The sequence below is a fragment of the Malaclemys terrapin genome, chromosome 5 (assembly GCF_027887155.1).
Source record: "Malaclemys terrapin pileata isolate rMalTer1 chromosome 5, rMalTer1.hap1, whole genome shotgun sequence".
Lineage (NCBI taxonomy): Eukaryota > Metazoa > Chordata > Testudines > Emydidae > Malaclemys > Malaclemys terrapin.
Genome location: NC_071509.1, coordinates 68003630 through 68023494, shown reverse-complemented (window position 1 = coordinate 68023494; position 19865 = coordinate 68003630). Strand labels below are relative to the sequence as shown.

Genomic DNA, 19865 nt, shown 5'->3' with positions numbered 1-19865 from the left:
CATTAGCAGCCGCGTGATTTGGTGATCCGGAATGTGGAGGGGTGGGGTGGGTCTACATGTCCTTTTTTTTCTTGCAAGAGCATTTTTAATGATTATCAGAGGGGTAGCTGTGTTAGCCTGTAAAAAGCAACAAAGAGTCCTGTGGCACCTTAAAGACTAACAGATGTATTGGAGCATAAGCTTTCGTGGGTGAATGGCCACTTCGTCAGACGCATGGGACTTTTAATGAGAACTTCCCCCGTTTCCCCTAGGTGACTCTATGTGATATCAGTCTCCTGAGGGTAACAGAGGTGGAAAGGAAGGAGATGCTGCAAGCGTTTGGGTATAGACCCAGTCCTTACGATGCTATGCTGTGTACCGCAAGGATGCCAGCAGAATTAATTCAGGAGTTGCGTGGGAAAGTGTCCTACCATGGTGGAAGAAATAAGACTGCCCTGTCCAGAAACCTTCTGCAAAGGATTGCAGAGTACCTCCATGGAAGTTTCTTAGAGATATCCATGGAGGATTCCCGGGCTATCCCAGTCCACATAAACAGTCTTTTCCAGGGGCCACCCTCTGCGTATCTGGAGTGGCCTCTTGTAAGCAAAGAACCACAGCACCTCACTTTTGGTGTCATGTCCTACGACCCACAGGGCTCCAGGGTTAAAAATATTTCCTGGCTCTCGGGGAGAATGGATCCACTCTCACCTGTTTCCCATTTTCCTCCTCCTCCTCTTCCTCATCCACCATATCGTCCTCCTTGTTGTCCCTAGACTCACACAGCTGTGAGATGTCCACTTTGCTTGTGGAGGTGCTGGTAGAGAATTGCATGCAGCTTATTGTAGAACTGGGATGTGTGGGGTCGAGCACCAGAATGACTGTTTGCCTCCCTTGCCTTCTGGTAAACTTGGTGAAGTTCTTTTATTTTCACAGGGCACTGCTGTGTGTCCCTCGTGTAGCCCTTCTCCCCCATTCCACTAGCAATCTTTGCATAGATGTCAGCATTTCTTCTGCTGGATCGGAGCTCTGCCTGCACAGACTCTTCTCCCCATACAGCGATGAGATCCACCACCTCCTGTTCAGACCTGGCTGGAGCACATTTGGAGCGTGTAGTCTCCATGATCAGCTGTGCTCAAGCTGGCATGCTCCCAATGCTGATCAAACAGGAAATGGGAAATCAAAAATTCCTGGGGCTTTAGCAGGGGAGGGGCTGTTTCCTGTGTATCTGGCTTCAGTGCAGCAGAGTTGAGACTGATCTCCAGAGTGGTCACAGATGAGCATTGTGGGACACCACCTGGAGGCCAATTAAGGTTCACACTGCATCTGCACTACCTCGCAGTCTATCCATGAAAATCGAATTAAGTGCTATGCTCTCGCAGAGGTGGATTACAGAAGTCAACATTAGAGGTGACTTAGGTTGGTGTAAAGGGCCCGGTAGTGTAGACACATATATTAACAGGTCAACATAAGGCGGCTTCCTTCTACCTAACTTTCTAGTGTAGATCAGGCTTAAATATGGCCCTGAGAAAATGCAGAGAGACAGAACTCCTTAGGGCACAAAATTGACTGGAGAGGCTGACTGCTGTTGCTGCTGTTTGTTTGTACTGTGTTTAGGAAAACAGGACTTTATATATTGTGACAGGGTCAGGCCAGATGGTTACAGGAGAGTGTTAGAAGGCAGATATATTAGTCCCAGATTAAGTAGATCCCTTTTCTCTGGGTAAGGGAACAGGGGCAGTTCCAGAACAAGCAGGAACTTGCTGGAACCAATTAAGGCAGGCAGGCTAATTAGGACACCTGGAGCCAATTAAGAAGAAACTGCTATAATCAGTAAGAACAGGCTGGCTAATTAGGGCACCTGAGTTAAAAAGGACCTCACTTCAGTTTGTAGTGTGCATGTGAGGAGCTGGGAGCAAGAGGCACTAGGAGTTGAGAGTGGGAAGGTGTATTGCTTGAGGATTGAAGAGCACAAGCATTATCAGACTCCAGGAGAAAGGTCCTGTGGTGAGTATAAAGAAGGTGTTGGGAGGAGGCTCTGGGGAAGTAGCCCAGGGAATTGTAGCTGTGGTGCAGCTGTACCAGGAGGCACTCTAGACAGCTGCAGTCCACAGGGCCCTGGGCTGGAACCTGGAGTAGAGGGTGGGCCCGGGTTCCCTCCAAACCTCCCAGCTCCTGATCAGACACAGGAGGAATTGATCTGGACTGTGGCTTCTACCAGAGGGGAAGGTCTCTGAGCTGTTTCCCGACCCACAAAGTGAATCTCTGAGGTGAGTAAATCCGCCAATAAGTGCAGGACCCACCAAGCTAGAGGAGGAACTTTGTCACAATATATATTTTTTGTAAATAAACAGGATTGCACCAAGGGTATACCTGACTTCTATCATCATTTTTTCCTCTTAGAAATAATCCTGCAAGGTCCCAAATACTGGCAACTGTTAAAGCCAAAGGAGCAACAATATCTACACACAAGGTAACTGAGGTCGCATATTAGTGACACCCATGTCCTTCTTGAAAGAAAGTCATGAATTAGTATTTTACATAAAAAGTCATGGCAGTCCACTAATGAGCAGTACTTTTTCCATGATTATTATTATACAAAAGTGGCTCAATTATGTCAATTTGGTGGAATATGAGATTTTAAAATGGGATAAAACTTTGTGTGCTATGACTTTTCCTTTTCTTTTGTAACTAGACTCATGACTTTACACATTTTTTGCCATGAAAAATAACCAACCTTAGGTACACTTCAGCATGAGGAAGAGGAAAACTAGGCGTAATCATCTAAACGTATAGGCCTTGGCCCTGCAAACACTTAACTAGTTAGTGCTACATACCTGAGTTCAATGGGACAACTATGAGTATAAAGTAAGTATATGAGTGTTTTCATGATCAGGCCCAAAGTTAAAGAATAATCCCATTAATGGGAACTTTATAATTGAAGCCATTTTTTGAAATGGGAGTTTTACCATTAACTTCACTGGGAACAGAACTAGGCTCTTAAATCTTATTTTAAGACATGAACTTTGCTATTTAAAATGGATGACTCAGAAAAAAGTATTTTTAATTTCTTATTCACGTTTCTATTCTAGAAATAGACATTTGTTCAGTCTGTGACTATTGTGGTTTATACATACATATTTATTTTTTTGAAACTCTGATGCTGAGCACCCAGATGAAGCCCAGAAGTCCCAAAGCAACATACGTTACACATTTGTTATTTTTAACTCCGAGACTACCTTCCATTTTTTTAACAAGAGACCCGCTCTCTTTACCACAGCCCCTCACCATCTATCTCCTTTCATTAAAACAAATCCACTTTCACCAAATTTAACATCATTAAACTTAAATTACAGAATTCACATTCTCCCCCACCAACCTCCTGGAAATTATTATTTTTTTAAATCAACCTAAAATCACAGCTAAGTTGTGTTGCAGACAAGAGCTAAGAACTCCAAAGTTAAGGATGACATATTGTTCTTAATAAAAATCAGTGTTCTATAAAATAACTGCTCAGTGCAACAATGTGAATTAAGGACATAATCATCCTTAACCTTAAATATACATGTTCCTTCAGGCCTTTTTTTTTTTTTTTTTGGTCCATCAACTAGTGACATATAAAAAATAAACTGAAAAAATAGAAATTCCATCACGTAGAACCATATTGACACCCCCACCCCCAGGAGTCACCTGCAGAACTGGGATCTTTACATCAGGACAGACCTCTTTGCCTCTTGAGCTAACAGTCAGTTTCAGCAGTAGTAAATCCTTATCCTCTATGGACCAGCCATATAGGAAGATGAGACCCATATTTTGCCAGCCAATTTCACAGATGTTTGCTTATAGCAAAGGAAAAATAAGACTCAGGACTCTAGGGTTCATTTCCAGATTCTGTAGGGGAGTGTGCTATAATGGTTAAATATTCTTACCCTATTCCTCCAAGCCTGATTCCTTCTACCCCTATGCACTCCAGCCTGTCCCAGTCCCCTCTCACCGGCTCCTGTTTCAGTCTCCCTCACAAGCTCCTCATCCCACTGGATTCAATTCAGGGTACAGTTCTTCCTTTTCCTCCATGCTACATGGGTGCTAGGAGTGACCCCAGACAGACATAGGAGCATTGGAGGGAAACTTCATCCCAGAAGTCCTGAGCTGAGCAGGAGCATGCTCATTCACTCTGTAGGGATGCTGCATATGCATAGACACAATGTGGAGATAGAACATGCTTAGAACAGATGGACTCTTTAGAGAATAATGCTGCCAAACTAACAAATGTCTGCTTGAGCACATGCACACTGTAATTTTCAGAGGCTTACAACTTGACCAAATGTGGGTGGATTTCTATGAGGATGCCAAAAAGCCCATCTCTGACACCTGGGTGACCTTCCTGCCAAATTTCAAGTCCCTATTCTAAAGCATGAAGATTCTAGAGCGTCTCAACTAAATGGTTGTAATAATTTTAACATGGGCAAAGCAACATATTTTTCCTTATTTTTTTTCTCAGAAATGTATGAACTGATTTTGTTGAAATGTTCTAAAAAACTCTTCCTGAGTCAGACTCCTGGCATAGAAAATTTAAGCTCAATAGTTGAAGTTTAGGAGCATGTATGCAACTGAAAGTAAGGTCTTATAATAGAAAGTGTTAGGCAGTCTTTAACTATAGGAATCACTAGCAATGCTGCCTATAATAATTCAGTTTTATACAGTACATCACATTAATCTACAACTTATAAACCATGTTTTCTAATAGATATGTTTCTCTGGAGCTTTCCTCCTTATACATTTTTTGTTATAAACTATGTCAAAGATATAAAGAGAGCTAACAATTAGATTTTCTGATCATAGTAGAACAGATTCTGCTACCCATACTCACAATGTGTGGAGCTTTTCGTGGAGAAAAATTCTACTTAAGGTAAAGATGGAAGAATATGGCCCAATATAAACAAACTAACACTTGTAATACGAGCTATCTTATGTTGGGGGGGGGGGGGAGGGAATCACACACAACTTGGCTTAACGGAAATATTTTTTTAAATCACGAGCAGTTAAATAATTAACTACAACAAGAATAAACCAATGGCAATAAACTAAGATACAGTAATAAGTACACACATACCTTGCCCTTGAGGAATTCCATAAAATTCATCAGCTATCCTTGCTGCTTCCTTACGGTTCCCTTTTACAATGTAGAAGTGACTGAGGATGGCAAGGCTGATTTTCACAAAAAGTTTAAAACAAAAAAGTGAAAGTATAGTAAAGTAGACATTGGATAGTTGCTGGGCAAAAGGGCGATTTTCCTCTATGACAGTCATTGCTGCACCAGAGTGTTTGTCAGTGTTTCGGTACAATTCTCAAATGTGTTGATAAGATCATATGGCTCCAGTTAGGCACTCCTCAGTGCCAGGAACAGCTGGTCCCGAGGAAAGAAAATATCAGCTGGTCATGATGCTTGCTGCTCAAAATATGAGGATTATTTATACTGTACATAGTATTGAGTTCACTACAGCTCGTGCTGACCTGATGGTATTCAACTGGAGCGGAATATCCACAAATACAGTTTCTGACATTCACAGTTTCCAAGATTCTTCCATTTAAAAGGTCTATTTCGTTCCAGAATTTGCATTTTTATTTGTCTGGTTATTTCTATTTTTACTTATTAAAAAACACTGTCAAAAATATTATTTTAAGATTCTTTTGTTACTCAGTGTTGCCAACACAAGCTTTTTGTATCCTTGAATATGAAATCAATTTCCCCCCAGATATGTTCTCTCTTTTCCTCATGTACATTTATTTATTATTGTTAGATTTCTAGGACATCAGACTGCTGCCATAGATTTTTCTAACAAAAACATATCCTAACAGTAAAGCATTTTTTCTGAAATACATGGATTTTGCAAAGAGATAAGAAAATGAAAAGTAGAATAAATTTGGGCCATACCAGTTTAGTGTCTCTTTAATTCAGGAATAGTGACATGCTGCTCCAAAGTACCTGCTATGCATCTAGTATGTATGGTTTACATAACTGTTAACTGAAATAATATCAAATAGCTGACAGGAGAAACAAATCCCACGTTGCTTTTATGGTTAGATATGTTGCACAGAATATTTAAAAATTCACAGGACAAAACCCCAGTAAATATACTATAGGGAATAATTCTGCACTGGCAGAGAGAGAAACTAGATGAGCTAATAAGTCTTTTCTATCTCTAATGTCTATGATACACATTTTTATTATTCTGTACCATGTTATTTTATATCAATGATGTGGCAAATTTACATCTTGACCTGTTTTAACACATTCCTTACATTCTTCAGAGAACTGATTTGCTCATATACTGTAAACCCATTACTCACACTGATCAGCAGTTCCATTAGTGTGAGTAACTGCTCACGAGGAAGCAATGACTTCACAATATGAGGCAAACTGAAGAGCAGCAGGATAGTTCAAGATTTTTCTAAGAGAGACACAATCCAAAAATAACATACGAGGACAGAACAGCTGAGGATCTCACCCTTCTTTCTCTTTGTAAATTTTTGAATAAAAAAATGAATTAATATCTTGAAATGTGGTATGAAATTATCAACCCAAATATATACTGTAACTTCCTACTCTTTCAGAAATTTTAACAAAGGTCTTTTGTTAAAGATGTCAGGTCAGGTTACTCCTTTAATTTGCTCTAATTTGATGCACATAATATGGAGAGACTAATACCACTGACTGGAATCTGTCACACTGTAGTATGTGTGAACTTCCTCATATGATCCGCCAAGCTATATTAATCTTAAAACTGAAACACCTTGTCTATTCCATTCCTGGCTCTTTTTCACAACACTTACAAATCATGCAGAATTCTGTATGAATTTTAGAATGGTGGCAAATGTAGAGGAGGGACTAATGACATGATCCAAAGCCCACTCAATTCAGTGTAAAGACCCGCACTGACTTCAGTGACCTTTGGATCAGGCCCTTCGGCAGAACCACCAAACACATTGTCATGTGCAACTCAAAATAGGATTTCAATGCATATTTCCAGACGAAAAATGGCAAAATAATGTATCTACCGTACCACCTAGCTCCCGGACTAAGTTGTTAAAGTGAAAAGTGTAGTGGCTTCTGAAATAGGGTTGCCAATTTTCTAATGGCAGAAAACCAAATGCATTTGCCCCACCCCTTCCCTGAGGCCCCGCTCATGTCCTGCTCCTTCTCTGAGGCCCCACCCCTGCTCACTCCATCCCACCACCACCATCACTCAGTCTCCCCCACCCTCACTCACTTGCTCATTTTCACTGGGCTGGGGCAGTGTGATGGGATGTGGGAGGAGGTGAGGGCTCCGGCTGGGGGTGCCGGCTCTGGAGTGGAACCGGGGATGAAGGGAGTGGAGTGCAGGAGGGGGCTCCAGGTTGAGGCAGGGGGTTGGGGAATGGGGGGGATATGGGCTCTAGGCTGGAATGTCCCTCCAACTCCTAGGCAGAGGCACGGCCAAGAGGCTCTGCGCGCTGCCCCTGCCCCCAGGCGCCAGCCCCCGCAGGTCCCATTGGCCATGGTTCCCGGCCAATGGGATCTGTAGAGCCAGCGCTCCAGATGGGGGCAGTGCGTGGAGCCCCTGTGGCTGCCTCCGAGCTGGAGGGACATGCTGGCCGCTTCCCGGGAGCTGCGCGGAGCCGGGCAGGGATCCTGCTAGCTGTGCTGTGCCGCTAACCAGACTTTTAACTGCCCAGTCAGTGGTTCTGACCGGAGCCACCAGGGTCCCTTTTTGACCGGGTTTTCCGGTCGAAAACTGGACATCTGGCAACCCTATTCTGAAATCTCATGTGTGAAGAAACCTCTGTGGAAAGAGGGGTGGGAGGAGAATGTCTGTTTGAGAATAAATATCAAGCCCTTTCTCTGCATGTGCTTTTAATTTTATCTTAAAGAGAGCAGAGTTTTATGTTTTTTTCTGAAGAAATTTGAATGTATGCAAAAATCACAGGAATAATTAGAGAAAGCAATGTACAAATAGTGCATTTTATATAGAAAATTATACTCTGAAAATATACTTCAGTTTCTTTTTAAAGTTTGTTCATAAACATTTCAGCAACCAGCTAGCATAAGTATTGCGTTCCTAATAATATAGTGAGAAGTATCGGTAAGTATTTGGGAAACTGCCAGATGAAAATCCCTCTTTATATTTGGCATATTGTTATCTGACACTGAATTGAAGTGGCATGTTTTCCATAGGGATAAATGTGCACTATGTTCCTAACCACAGCTGCCAATTTCCGCTTCAATCATTAAGAAACAGAAATTATATTTTCCTTAATCATACATCCAGTGTTTGATGTTTCATACTCTCCTCCTCACCTTTTCATAGTGTTAGAAAGAATGTATTCAGTCAGATAATTAGTACTTATCAGTAAGGCTGTGAGTCTGTCACGGATTCTGTGACTTTCTGTGACCTCCGTGACTTCTGCAACGGCTGCTGCTGGCTCAGGGGCTGCCCGAGCTGGGCAGCCCCTGGGCCAGCAGCAGCGGATTGTGGGAGGGAGGTGTGTAGGAGGGAGCTCAGGACTAGGGGCAGGGGGTTGGAGGGGCACTTACCTAGGGGTAGGGGGCTCCCCAGCTCCACTAGCATGCACCCCCCTGCAGCTCCTAGGCAGTGGAGGGACCAGGCTGGGTCTCCACGCCTCATGCTGCCTGCGCCCGCAGGCCCCACCCCCAGCTCCCATTGACTGCGGTTACCAATCAATGGGAACTGTGGCAGCCGGCGCTTGTGGCAGGAGCAGTGGAGCCCCTGCCCTGACCCCTGCCTCCACTGCCTAGGAGCTGCAGGGACGTGAAGCCAGATAGGAAGTCCCACCAACCCTGCCAAACCCCCGCCCCTCAGCACCAGTGAGGGTCCTGGGTCACCTCCCCCAGCATCCGCGGCGCCCCCAGACCACCACCCCCCAGAGCACCTGCAGTCCCCCACCCAAGTTTTAGGCAGGGAGGGTATTTGGGTAAAAGTCATGGACAGGTCACGGGTCCGTGAATTTTGGTTTATGGCCCATGACCTGTCCATGACTTTTACTAAAAATACCCATGACTAAAACATAGCCTTACTTATCAGTGATTAATCATTTCAATGTTTTGAAGCACTTCTGTTTTTCCAATTCTCCATTCAGAACAATGAAGAAACACAATTTGCTGATGAAGAGGATCATTTTCCTCCTGGTGGAGCTTTTCACTTTACACTATAAAGTTGCACCCCATGTGTACTCTTTATCATCCCAACTTCTCCCTAATTTCAAGCTATACAAAAAAAACCAGAGTATTCTGTTAATAAGCAAAAACCCAACCCCAATAGCTACTAACTATAGATGGAGCTAGCAGTGACATCTATAGTTAAAGTTGCCTAACACTTTCCATTATAACACCCTGTTTACAGGTGCTTGTAACTTTTCCAAATTTAAACTGTTGGCTTGGAATTTTCCATGCTGGGTGTCTGCCTCAGATTCAATTTTTTGTGACAGTCTCAGCAAAAGTAGCTTAGCCCATTCCAAGAATAAGGTTAGGGAAAAGACAATGTTTTGCCCATGTTAAAAAAATTCTTACAATTGTTTCAGTGAGAAGCTCTACCACCTCCTTGCTTTAGAGCAGGGACTTGCAATTTGGCAGGAGATTGCCCTAGTGTCAGGGATGTGCCTTTTGCTCTCCCCATATATATTATGTAAAAATCCAGCTCAATTTATATGCCTCAGAGATGTAGTTCACACATGCTCTGTAGAGGTTTGTTATAGGCTGGCAGCATTACTTGCTGAAGATTTTGTCTGCACTGAACATGTTCCGCCCGCACCCCGTCCCCCTCCCCGCAACGCCTACATACTAGCTGGACTGAACATACTCCAACTGCATAGAACACCTAAACTTGCTCCAACCCAGAGCTGTTGGGGCTAAGAAGAACTTTCGCTGCAATTGCTTCTCTTGGCTATCAGGGTCTGCTGTGGCAGCCGGTACCAGAACTGAGAGATGGAGACAGTCTCTTTTAAGCTTTCAGTGCTCCCTCTCCTGGTGCCCTGGCTGTATGGTGGAAGGGGTAACAGTCTGACTTGAAAAAAGAGGATACGATAGGAGCAGAGAGTGACAGATACTTGGAGGATAGGTGTAGAGAGGGACAGAGACTGGGACAGGAATCAGAGGATTGGAAGCAAAAGCCTAGGGTGACAAGAACAGGAACTGCAGAGGAGGAAATGAACAGGAGCTGGGGGATAGGAACAGGACAGGGATAGGCTCAGGGCAGGAATGGAAGGATCTGTGACCACTAGAGCACCTCCTCTACAGAATTTGGAACTGAACTAAGGTGATCAGACAGCAAGTGTGAAAAATCGGGACAGGGGGTAGGAGGTAATAGGCACCTATATAAGACAAAGCCTCAAATATCAGGACTGTCCCTAAAAAATCGTGACACCTGGTCACCCTACAATGAACCAGGATTCATTAATCTAAACATTCCTTTTCTGTCTAGCAAATAGCTGTGAGTCACAGAGATACCCACTACCAAAATAAGTCTCATCTCCCTCTAGTCCTCCCAGATACTCTGTTAGTTCCTGTGGTAGATCTGTGTAGCAGATCCTACTGATGAATCATGTGGAAGTAAATATGATTCCATATGATAGAATTCTTTTTAGTTTACTTTTCAAAAATTTAGTCTTTTTAAATGTAATTTCCTATGTTAAAATAATATAAAGGTGCAAAGTCAAGTGTTCAAAACTTAGGAAATGCTAGAATTAAGGTTGCCTTTACAACCTTAATTTGTCCCCCTTGTGCATATGTACTCTGCCTCATTCAGAGTACAGGATGGACTGTGTTCCAGCAATGAATCCAAGTTTTGGAGTTAATGAGAGTTTGATGGTACCTCCCATAAGGCTCTATGGAAATATGCTTAGAATGTGTTTTATGCTACATATGCCATATCTCTGTAAAGGTTATGATCTTCTGAATGTATTAATACTATTTGCATGCATGTATCATTTTTGTATTCGATGTTATGAATGTTGGCTGTGTACTGACTTGATTTCTAAATAACCTTAGTAGAGCATTTGGTCAGTTCCTGGAGAAAGGAATGTTGAAATTACGTACCTAATCAAGAAACACTTAAAGGACAATGGATCTTGGAATGCTCCAATCCACATAAGAAGTCTACTTGAGGACGTTCAAGGTAGCATGTGAACAATGAATGCTACCTGTAAAGACTGTGAGTCATGCATGGACATGTGACTTGCCCAGGTGACTCCAGAACTCCATCTTGGAGCTGAACTTTGCATAGGAGTGAAGAGGGGGGTCTCCACCCACAAAAGAAAGTTTATTTAAACCCGTGGGAGACCCCTCCATTTTGTCTTCAGCTGGCTAAAGAAGGAGCCTCTCCACCCCCCAGGATACTTGAAGGAAACTGGAACAAAGGACAGTAACTTCACGGGGTATGAGTGATTGCTGGACCCAGGCTAAAAGAAGATTAGTCTGTAAAAGGGAACATTCTGGAACTGGTGAGGATCTTATCTGTATTTAGTTTGATTAGACATAGATTTGCGCATTTTATTTTATTTTGCTTGGTGACTTACTTTGTTCTGTCTGTTACTACTTGGAACCACTTAAATCCTACTTTCTGTCTTTAATAAAATCACTTTTTACTTATTAATTAACTCAGACTATGTATTAATACCTGGGGGAGCAAAATACTGTGCATATCTCTCTATCAGTGTTATAGAGGGTGAACAATTTATGAATTTACCCTGCATAAGCTTTATACAGGGTAAAACGGATTTCTTTGGGTTTTAAAATGGGTTATAATATCACCTAATCTCACAGAGATTGTTTTGGTGATAACTTTATTAATGTCTGGCCATAGAACAGTGTCACCAACAGATCAATCATGATTGACTGGTCAATCCTAGAGAATCTCCCAGTTGATTGCAATCTCCGGTAGCAGTGTAGCGGGACTGCTGCTAAGGCAGGCTTCCTGCCTGCCCTGGCCCCACATCGCTCCCGGAAGCAGCCAGCACAGCCCCGGGGGCGGGGAGGGGGAGCAGGGGTAGCCCTCTGCGCACTGCTCCTGCCTGCAAGCACCACTCCCGAAGTGCCCATTGGCTGGGAACGGGGAACTATGGCCAATGGGAGCTGTGGGGGTGGTGCTTGCAGAGAGGAGCAGGGCGCAGAGCCATGTGCCTCCCCCCCAGGGGCGCATTGGCCCCTTCTGGGAGCGGCATGGGGCTGTGCCTTAGCCTCATTGCACTGCCGACTGGGAGCCACCCAAGGTACATGCCGCCTGGCAGGAAGCCGCACCCTAACCCCCAGCCCTGAGCCGCCTCCCAGAGCCAGCACCCCTACCCCCTCCTGCACCCCAAGCCCCTTCCCCAGCCCTGAGCCCCCTCCCATAGCTAGGACCCCATATCCCCTCCTGCACCCCAAACCCCCTCTTTCACCCCAAGCCCCAGCCCTGAGCCCCCTCCCAGAGACAGCACCATGCACCCCCTCCTGCACCCCAACATTCTGCCATAGCCTGGAGCCTCCTCCTGCACCCAAACTCCCTCCCAGAACTTGCACCCCAACCCCTTGTCCCAGGCCTGGAGCCCCCTCCCACACTGCGAACCCCTCAGCCCCAGCCCAGAGCCCACATCCCCTCCCAAACGCCAATCTCCTACCCTAGCCCAGTGAAAGTGAGTGAGGGTGGGGGGAAGAGTGAGCGACAGGGAGGGGAGGGTGGAGTGGGGCTTTGGGGAAGTGGTGGGGCCTCGGGAAGGGGCAGGGTAGATCCTGGGTTGCCCTTAAATTCAAAAAGTGATCTTGGGCATAAAAAGGTTGGAGATCACTGCCATAGAAACACCCAGGAGGAAATTAATGATTTTGTACACAGTGTAGGGGTAAACACCAGATGTCAAGGATAAAAATAAATTAAACAACTACTTGTTCACTGACTGTGCAGGAAGCCTATGGAAAAAATAGTATGTGGTCATGCAATTAAAGACTGTATCATACACAAAATAGGGCTGAATTAAAAAAGTTGCATGGGCAATTGTAATTCTGGCATTTCCTATCTTTTGAGTAAAAACAACAAGGAGTCTGGTGGCACCTTAAAGACTAACAGATTTATTTCGGCATAAGCTTTCGTGAGTAAAAACCTCACTTCTTCGGATGCAGTTTTTTGGGTATGTAATTTATAAAAAGGTTGATCTAATCAGGTCATGTAATATAGCAATATTGTCATTTGCAACATGAGTGACAGAAGTAATCAGTTTCAAATAGTGATCCTCGCACCTATACTAATAAAATCATGAGTCAACTCTCCAGGGCCCTGAAATGTATTACTGATTAAGATATCTTATAGGAGGTTCAGTGTGAATGATAAAACAGTATTGAACCTCTATTCATTACTCCTTATGGACCAGAATCTGATGTCCTCAATTACAGAAAATAGTATCTTACTCCTCAATCAGTCTGATTGACTTCAATGGGCCTGCTCCAGGAATAAAGTACTACTTAACATGACAAAGGGGATCATGTATACAGATGAGCCTAGAGTTAAACTTACCTGAACTCTGAAAATATTGGGCACTAAGCTAGATTTTATGCTAAAAATCTCTGATTAGATAGTGTGGTCCTTCTAGATGTATTTTCTTTTCCATTCTGTATCTTTCATTAATGCAACTGTGCAGTGTTGTTGTAGCCATGCTGGTCCCAGGATATTAGAGAGACAAGATGGGTGAAGTAATATCTTTTATTGGACCAACTTCTGTTGGTGAGAGAGAAAAGCTTGAAAGCTTGTCTTTCTCACCAACAGAAGTTGGTTCAATTAATGTAACCAGGACCGGCTCTAAGTTTTTTGCCGCGTCCTCCTCCCCCCCCCCCCCCCGGCCCCACAAAAAAACTCAGAGAGAGCCCGGAATGCCGCCCCTGATATTGTGCTGCCCCAAGCACGTGCATGGTTTGCTGGTGCCTAAAGCCGGTCCTGAATGTAACTGATTGACATCTGAAGCTAGTGACAAATTAAGGAAAACAGGTCATTCCTTAGGATGTTCTCTTATTACATGTTCAATCCACTTGTATTTCCTTCTTCATTTTATTCTGTTGTGTTTGAAAAGGCCAGTGTGGCAATCTTAAGGCTCAGTACGGTGAGACATGAAGAAAATAACTGAACAGACATAACATTCATTCTCTGAAGAAACTTAGGAACACAAAAACACCCCCTATAAATATCCATTTATTAAGGAAAAATGTTTCTCTGTTCTAAGAGCTCTTTCCTCAGTTCTGGAAAGGTTTCTTCAATTGTAATTATACATAACAACCACAGGGGTCTACTTTATAATGCAATTACAGCTGCTCTCAGGATGCCAGTTTTGCAGAAATGAGGCTCCTCAGACATTTTGCAAGTTCTTTAAAGATGAACTTTAAATGTTGTTTAAATATTTTTGATACATAACTAAAAGGTTTGAAAGTCAAAATAGCCACACACTAAAAATGAGAACCACAAAAGGAGTTCTATACAGATAATTTTAATTGCAAGCCTTCCTCCTCTTGATAGATTGCCCTGTCTTTTAAAGTCATTGTTTCTTGACAAAGAATTCGATCCTATAAGGTGCTGAGATGCCTCAACTCCCACTGAAGTCAGTGGCACTCACACTGCCCAGGTCCTGGCTACCGGTCCAGCGGGCTCTGCTGCAGGCCTGGGGTCCCAGCCGCCGGCCCAGGGCTCTGCAGCCGCCCCCAGCTGTGGCCCACTGGCCCCAGCCCAGTGCAGTGAGGGGTGCAGACAGGGGCAAGAGGGGGCGCAGCTCAGCACCCCCACCTTAAAAATTGTTCTAGCACCACTGTACTGGGATATTTTAAAGTCCTGATTTGCTGCTTATAGATTCATAGATTCATAGATTATAGGACTGGAAGGGACCTCGAGAGGTCATCGAGTCCAGTCCCCTGCCCGCATGGCAGGACCAAATACTGCCTAGACCATCCCTAATAGACATTTATCTAACCTACTCTTAAATATCTCCAGAGACGGAGATTCCACAACCTCCCTAGGCAATTTGTTCCAGTGTTTAACCACCCTGACAGTTAGGAACTTTTTCCTAATGTCCAATCTAGACCTCCCTTGCTGCAGTTTAAACCCATTGTTTCTGGTTCTATCCTTAGAGGCTAAGGTGAACAAGTTCTCTCCCTCCTCCTTATGACACCCTTTTATATACCTGAAAACTGCTATCATGTCCCCTCTCAGTCTTCTCTTTTCCAAACTAAACAAACCCAATTCTTTCAGCCTTCCTTCATAGGTCATGTTCTCAAGACCTTTAATCATTCTTGTTGCTCTTCTTTGGACCCTTTCCAGTTTCTCCACATCTTTTTTAAAATGCGGCGCCCAGAACTGGACACAATACTCCAGCTGAGGCCTAACCAGAGCAGAGTAGAGCGGAAGAATGACTTCTCGTGTCTTGCTCACAACACACCTGTTAATGCATCCCAGAATCATGTTTGCTTTTTTTGCAACAGCATCACACTGTTGACTCATATTTAGCTTGTGGTCCACTATAACCCCTAGATCCCTTTCTGCCGTACTCCTTCCTAGACAGTCTTTTCCCATTCTGTATGTGTGAAATTGATTTTTCCTTCCTAAGTGGAGCACTTTGCATTTGTCTTTGTTAAACTTCATCCTGTTTAACTCAGACCATTTCTCCAATTTGTCCAGATCATTTTGAATTATGACCCTGTCCTCCAAAGTAGTTGCAATCCCTCCCAGTTTGGTATCATCCGCAAACTTAATAAGCGTACTTTCTATGCCAATATCTAAGTCGTTGATGAAGATATTGAACAGAGCCGGTCCCAAAAACAGACCCCTGCGGTACCCCACTCGTTACGCCTTTCCAGCAGGATTGGGAACCATTAATAACAACTCTCTGAGTACGATTATCCAGCCAGTTATGCACCCACCTTATAGTAGCCCCATCTAATTTGTATTTGCCTAGTTTATCGATAAGAATATCATGCGAGACCGTATCAAATGCCTTACTAAAGTCTAGGTATACCACATCCACCGCTTCACCCTTATCCACAAGGCTCGTTATCCTATCAAAGAAAGCTATCAGATTGGTTTGACATGATTTGTTCTTCACAAATCCATGCTGGCTATTCCCTATCACCTTACCACCTTCCAAGTGTTGGCAGATGATTTCCTTAATTACTTGCTCCATTATCTTCCCTGGCACAGAAGTTAAACTAACTGGTCTGTAGTTACCTGGGTTGTTTTTATTTCCCTTTTTATAGATGGGCACTATATTTGCCCTTTTTCAGTCTTCTGGAATCTCTCCCGTCTCCCATGACTTTCCAAAGATAATAGCTAGAGGCTCAGATACCTCCTCTATTAGCTCCTTGAGTATTCTAGGATGCATTTCATCAGGCCCGGGTGACTTGCAGGCATCTAACTTTTCTAAGTGATGTTTAACTTGTTCTTTTTTTATTTTATCCGCTAAACCTACCCCCTTCCCATTAGCATTCACTATGTTAGGCATTCCTTCAGACTTCTCGGTGAAGACCGAAACAAAGAAGTCATTAAGCATCTCTGCCATTTCCAAGTTTCCTGTTACTGTTTCTCCCTCTTCACTAAGCAGTGGGCCTACCCTGTCTTTGGTCTTCCTCTTGCTTCTAATGTATTGATAAAAAGTCTTCTTGTTTCCTTTTATTCCCGTAGCTAGTTTGAGCTCATTTTGTGCCTTTGCCTTTCAAATCTTGCCCCTGCATTCCTGTGTTGTTTGCCTATATTCATCCTTTGTAATCTGTCCTAGTTTCCATTTTTTATATGACTCCTTTTTATTTTTTAGATCGTGCAAGATCTCGTGGTTAAGCCAAGGTGGTCTTTTGCCACATTTTCTATCTTTCCTAACCAGTGGAATAGCTTGCTTTTGGGCCCTTAATAGTGTCCCTTTGAAAAACTGCCAACTCTCCTCAGTTGTTTTTCCCCTCAGTCTTGATTCCCATGGGACCTTACCTATCAGCTCTCTGAGCTTCCCAAAATCTGCCTTCCTGAAATCCATTGTCTCTATTTTGCTGTTCTCCCTTCTACCCTTCCTTAGAATTGCAAACTCTATGATTTCATGATCACTTTCACCCAGGCTGCCTTCTACTTTCACATTCTCAACGAGTTCCTCCCTATTTGTTAAAATCAAGTCTAGAACAGCTTCCCCCCTAGTAGCTTTTTCAACCTTCTGAAATAAAAAGTTGTCTCCAATGCAGTCCAAGAATTTGTTGGATAGTCTGTTCCCCGCTGTGTTATTTTCCCAACATATATCCGGATAGTTGAAGTCCCCCATCACCACCAAATCTTGGGCTTTGGATGATTTTGTTAGTTGCTTGAAAAAAGCCTCATCCACCTCTTCCACCTGGTTAGGTGGCCTGTAGTAGACGCCTAGCATGACATCTCCCTTGTTTTTTGCCCCTTTAAGCCTAACCCAGAGACTCTCAACACTTCCGTCTCCTATGTCCATCTCTACCTCAGTCCAAGTGTGTACATTTTTAATATATAAGGCAACACCTCCTCCCTTTTTCCCCTGTCTATCCTTCCTGAGCAAGCTGTACCCATCCACACCAACATTCCAATCATGTGTATTATCCCACCAAGTTTCAGTGATGCCAACAATGTCATAGTTGTATTTATTTATTAGCACTTCCAGTTCTTCCTGCTTATTCCCCATACTTCTCGCATTTGTATATAGGCATCTAAGATACTGGTTTGATCTTTCCTCCCAGTTTTTTCCTGACTCTCCTTTCTCTCTGCCAATATAGCCCACACTCCCTCTTGTTTCCGACTCATTTCCCCGGTCTCCATGTTCCCCACTTACCTGTGGGCTTTGCTCACCTGTCCCCGTCGAACCTAGTTTAAAGCCCTCCTCACTAGGTTAGCCAGTCTGTGTCCGAATAGGGTCTTCCCTCTCCTCGAAAGGTGAACACCATCTCTGCCTAGCAGTCCTTCCTCGAATAGCATCCCGTGGTCTAGGAAGCCAAAGCCCTCCTGGCGACACCATCTTCGCAGCCAGGCATTCACCTCCATGATGCATCTGTCTCTGCCCGGGCCCCTACCTTTAACAGGAAGAATTGAAGAGAATACCACCTGCGCTCCAAACTCCTTCACCCGTGCTCCCAGAGCCCTGTAGTCACTCTTGATCCGCTCAGTGTCACACCGCGCAGTATCATTTGTGCCCACATGGATGAGTAGCATGGGGTAGTAGTCAGAGGGCCGGATAATCCTCGACAATGCCTCCGTAACGTCTCGGATACGGGCCCCCGGCAGGCAGCATACCTCCCGAGATGAAATGTCAGGGCGACAGATGGGCGCCTCCGTCCCCCTCAGCAGAGAGTCTCCGACCACCACTACCCTACGTTTCCTATTCGCAGTGGTGGCAGCAGACTCTCCAGCCTTAGGGGTACGAGGCTTCTCCTCCTTTACTGTAGGGAGTGATTCCTTCTTTCCTGTATCAAGAAGGATCACTATCATGCCACGTGGAACAGCGCACTGCGTTTGACATTGTGCGTACCATCTGTCACGATTTTTTTTCCCACTCTAAGTCGAGGGGTACATTTGACAAAATGTCAGCTCCTAAGAAAGCAAAGTTAGATGATGGTTAATTTCAGCTTTTTTGGACAGACACATTTGGATTTATTCAAAGAAGGATCGTGCTGTTTGTGCTTTCTGTTGTGAAAGTGTTGTTTGTTGCACATCAAGTGTTCGATGACATTTTCAAACGAAGCACGAGAAAACCTTTCTTGAGGAAGCAGACAAGACTGAATCGATCAAAAAGGCAGTAGCAGGATATGAGAAGCAAAGCAGTGTTTTTAAATGCTTAAGTGTAAGTAAAAAACAAGCCACAGAAGGAAGATACAAGATTGCACAGTGCATTGCAAAAAACAGAAAGCCGTTTACAGATGGGGAATGTACAAAAGAAGTTTTTTTCAGCAGTTCAGAGGTTTTGTTCAATGATTTGTCAAATAGGATCATATCTTTATCTAAAATAAAAGAACTGTCTGTCTCTGCTAGAACATTTGAGAGATGTGTATGCAAAATGGCAGAAAACATTAACAAAAAGCAGACGACTGCATTAAAAGAAACAGTAGTGTTTAGTGTTGCAGTTGATGAGAGCGTGGATATAAACGACGTTCCACGTTTGACAGTTGTTGCAAGATATTGTGCTTCTGATGAAATCCAAGAGGAATTTTGTTGCCTAAAACCCCTGCGTGGCACAACAAAGGGGGAAGACATAGTGGAAAGTTTTGTAAACCACTTTGAAGAATGAGGAGTTGACATCAGAAAAATATTTGGTGTGACAACAGATGGTGCTCCTACCATGCTCGGAAAACAGAAGGGATTTGTAAAGTTACTTGAAGATCAGATTGGCCGCCCGACAGTCAAATTTCACTGTTTCAACCATCAAGAAAACCTGTGTGCTAAAATTTCTAATTCAGAGCTTAATAATGTGATGAATACAGTGGTGCAAATTGTGAATTTCCTTGTTGCTCGATCTGCTTTGACTCAGACAGTTTCAAGCACTGCTAGAAGAGATGGACAGTGCTTATAATGGCATTCCACTTCACAGCAACATTCAGTGGCTAAGTCGTGGCAAAGTTTTGGTGGGCTTTGTAAACTGTTTTGATGCAATCAAGGCCTTTTTGTCAGTAAAAGGACAAAACTACCCCAAACTGGATGATGACAAATGTATGTAGGGTGACCAGACGTCCCGATTTTATCGGGACTGTCCTGATATTTCCTTGTTTGTCCCGCGTCTCGACCAATGTTAGGTCGGGACACTGGACAAACAAGCAAATACTCCAGAGCCCAGAAGTGCTTGCGTCCCCGCCGCCCCGACTCTGCCCTCCTCCTTCCCCCATTGGCTCCCTCCCCAAATCCCCG

General features: G+C 43.8%; 1 protein-coding gene across 1 annotated transcript in view; it reads right to left on the bottom strand.

The window, feature by feature from the left end:
- The window catches only part of ASB5 (ankyrin repeat and SOCS box containing 5), a 62042-nt gene extending 56656 nt beyond the window's left edge, over positions 1–5386 (bottom strand). The window contains exon 1 of the mRNA XM_054029148.1: positions 5090–5386. Within this exon, the coding sequence (XP_053885123.1) occupies positions 5090–5285 (196 nt within the window). The 5' untranslated portion in view covers positions 5286–5386. The remainder of the gene's footprint in view (positions 1–5089) is intronic.
- Positions 5387–19865: the final 14479 nt, after the last annotated feature.